Source organism: Elephantulus edwardii, unplaced genomic scaffold (genome assembly GCF_000299155.1).
Source record: "Elephantulus edwardii isolate Elephantulus edwardi_28Jun2011 unplaced genomic scaffold, EleEdw1.0 scaffold00462, whole genome shotgun sequence".
NCBI classification, from domain to species: Eukaryota; Metazoa; Chordata; class Mammalia; order Macroscelidea; family Macroscelididae; genus Elephantulus; species Elephantulus edwardii.
The window spans coordinates 251140-254845 of NW_006400212.1; the positions used below are offsets into that span (position 1 = coordinate 251140).

At 42.8% G+C, this 3706-nt stretch overlaps 1 protein-coding gene across 1 annotated transcript in view; it reads right to left on the bottom strand.

Moving 5' to 3' along the window:
- Positions 1–3002: 3002 nt before the first annotated feature.
- LOC102876732 (zinc finger protein 420-like) overlaps positions 3003–3706 on the bottom strand; it is a 4646-nt gene continuing 3942 nt past the window's right edge. Inside the window, exon 2 of the mRNA XM_006902839.1 lies at positions 3003–3472. Within this exon, the coding sequence (XP_006902901.1) occupies positions 3003–3472 (470 nt within the window). The remainder of the gene's footprint in view (positions 3473–3706) is intronic.

Consider the following 3706-nt stretch of genomic DNA (forward strand, 5'->3'; position numbering starts at 1 on the left):
AGCCTAGAGAGATTGAGGGAAAAGGCAGGCATGAGGGAGGATGGAGTAGGGTGCAGAAAAGTATGCAAACAGACAAACAGAGTAAGGGCAGGACTGGATATTCAGACTCATTTAATGACCTCAGTGCCTGATGTCCTGGGGCCAGAACAGTTTCATTTCCAACAGACTCCAGGGGACGTAGACACACTGACCTAAGAGCAATACAATTCTTCACAGAAAATGCATCATTTTAACATGTCAATGTGCCGTGACACACATGGTCTGTTCCAGCTGCTTGAGAATGGAAGTTTGTGTGTCTGACAGGAAATCAGCATTTCCAGGCAATACCAGGAGCAAACTTTTTTTTCAGTAGGTCCAAGGAAAGAAACAGATCAAAAATCAAATATACTTGGGGAACAAACACCTGATGTTTACCTATTTACATTGTTCTTGTTTTTGTTATTGGGTACCCTTGAGAATGAATCATAGCAATGCTATAAAAATATCTGAACCCTGTTCTATCCTGCTCCATCCTGACACTTTGTTACACATAAGAGCCCATTGCACCAGTCACTGGGTCAATCCACCTAAGTGAGGATCTTCCTCTCCCTCTCAGACACTCCACTCTTGCCAGCAGCATGTCCCTCTCCAGGAAATAGCCAACAATTAGCCAAGGACTTCCAGGAGTCCCCAGCTTGGATCATGTGGATTCTGGAAGTTGTTTTTATTTACTTGAAAGCTTGGGGTGTAGTAAACAGTTTAGAAATGTCTTATTTTGATGTTAACCACCAAGAGTCAACGGATTGGCAGTTTACTGCTTTCGCTAACACTCAGCTTGTGGACAGGAAGCCTCTTGTTTAAGTGAATCAGAACCTGGTGGGCTGGCCTTTGTATGTAAAAGTCATTTGGGCCGTGACGAACGCTCCAGTCTGGTGGATGATATTTGAAGTAGTTGGATTCTGGACGGTACGTTCTCATCGTTAGGTTGAAGGTCAGGTGTAAACTGGTTATTTCATTCACTATCAGGTCAAAGGTGATTGGTTGCCTGGATATTGCTAATTATAATTTGTGGGTTGGAAGCATGATGTGTAAGTCAATCAAGACGTTGGTGCGCCTGTCTTTTCTGTTGGGCCCTCTTGGCTGTGGCCTAAACGCTGGTACCTGGTGTTAAGGGTGTGGTTGGAACATTGTTTTACATGGCACACCACTGTTCTGTCAGTTTGCTATACTCAATGTGCTGCCACTGGTGGGTCAAATGCCATCATGGTTCCTCACGGTGGACAGGTTTGGTAGAGCTCCCAGATTAAGGCACGTTTGGAAGCAAGAGTGACATCCACTTCTTCAACAAGACAGTTTTGGAAATTCTATGAACTTTAAGAGAAATGACGTTCATTCTAGAACCCTGTTTGGATCTTCAGTTCATAGGATCACTGAGTCATTCAGACTTGATGGAATTTATCAACAACCACACTTGACAGAAATGTTTTAGGAGTAAAATGATGGCCTGTCTTTAAAGGATTTGCAAAGTGTTCCATCCAGCCAAAATGAAAACAAGACAATGGGTTAAAGGATTTGCAAAGTGTTCCATCCAGCCAAAATGAAAACAAGACAATGGGGCTGGAAGGATTGAGAAGTGAGGTTCAACCTGGGTGGAAGCTGCAAGACTTCTTGTTCAGTTACAGGATAGTAACCTGACCTTTAGTGCCTTTTGCACCGCAAAGGGTTTTCCAAGGTGAGTCCCCTGGGGATGGCACATTGCTACCGATTTTTCTCCTTCCTCTGCCCACTTCCTCCACCCATCAAATCACACAAGTGCCTTGATTTCATTCCTGCCCATACTCACGCTTCTCCCCCAAACATGTACCTCCTTGTATCCTCATCCGTGTTTTTTACAGGTTTTGGTTCTGTTTTTTTGGTTGGTTTTTTTTTTTTTTAAATGATAACATAAAAAGTAGATAGCCGATCCTGCTTCTTAGTCTGCATTCACCTGAAAGCTGTCTCCAACAGGGGTAACTCTTAGGGCATTTGATACACCAGAAGCATACCTTCCACTATCACAGCCTCCATCAAACTGACAGACAAGTGCTGGACCACACAGAATAGGCTCAAGGAATGGTCTTTCTGATCACTCACTTTGCTTGTGAGTGGGAGCTGGACAGTGACTTGGAATGACAGAAGAAACATCACACGTCTCAAATTCAAGAACTGGTATATTTTATAAAGATGAAACAATCCACTTTTAATGGCAGCCTTAGAAATGTACATGAAAACTGGATTGTCCCATTAGACTCGTTACGCTAGAAATCCTTGAGGATCATGGGTTTGCCTTTCATCTGTAAATACTGAGAAGAGTCTCAGGAAACAGGCTGACGGATCTCCTTCCCAGAAAGCTCAACTTTGGAAACACTAGCAAACAAATATTTGTTAAAACAGACTAGGCAGGAAACAACTTTGTCCAAAGCAGCAAGAATAGAGTTTTCAAACCATGGGCCTGTCTCCCTTCTGTGGTCTTCTTTGAGTGTAGATGCAAACTAACTCTTTCCGTATCTACAGACGCCATCGGCAGCGATCAGTTCAGTCCTGTCAATTGTGGTCATTCACTTGAGGAACGACTTCATGGACAACATAGGGATATACAGAGTTTTAAGGAGGCTTCGCTGCAGCTAGGTCTTCCTTCTGCTAAGAGGATGAACAGCCTTATCTTCAAGATCGCCCAACACTGATGAAAGACGCAACTCCTCCTCCATGTCAGTTCTTGGGTTTCATTATTTTGGGTTGAAATATTTTTCTTCTCCTTCCTTCATTTTTACCCCTCTGAGATTTCACAGACAGCTTGCAAATCACACTGATTCTCAAATCACTCACAAGTAGTCATGACTGAGGAGTGACAGCAATTCACCTGTGACAATCTTTAAGCAAATTTACCGCATATTGTTATTCCATTTACCAGGCAACACCATGTGGATTCTTTTATGTGTACTGAGCTGACTTGACTGTGAAAAAGTATTCCCACACTCCTTCAATTAATAAGGTTTATTTCTTCTGTGAATTCCTGCGTGGTGACTTAGAGAAGAACGGTGAGAAAACGTTTTGCCACATTCCTTACATTCATAAGGTTTGTCTCCTGTGTGAAATCTTCTGTGCTCAATGAGGGAATTTAAATAGGCATATGCTTTCCCACAATCCTGACATTCATAAGGTCTCTCTCCTGTGTGAGTTCTGAGATGTGCAGTGAGCTGACTTGATTGATAAAATGTTTTCCCACATTCCTTACACCCATAAGGTTTCTCCCCTGTGTGACGTCTTGTATGTTTAATGAGGGTATTTAAATGAGCAAATGCTTTCCCACAGTCCTGACATTCATAAGGTCTCTCTCCTGTGTGAGTTCTCAGATGTTCAGTGATCTGACCTGGCTGTGAAAATGCCTTCCCACATTCCTTACAGGGATAAGGTTTCTCTCCTGTGTGAACTCGAAGATGTTGAGTGAGGTGACCTGATCTACGGAATGTTTTATCACATTCCTGACATTCATAAGGTCTCTGTCCTGTGTGAATTTTTCTATGTTCACTGAGGTGACATAATCGGGTGAAGGTTTTCCCACATTCCTTACACTTATAAGGTCTCTCTCCTGAGTGAATCCTAAGATGTACAGAGAGCTTACTTGATCGAGAAAATGTCTTCCCACACTCCTTACAGGGATAAGGTTTCTCTCCGGTGTGAACTCTGA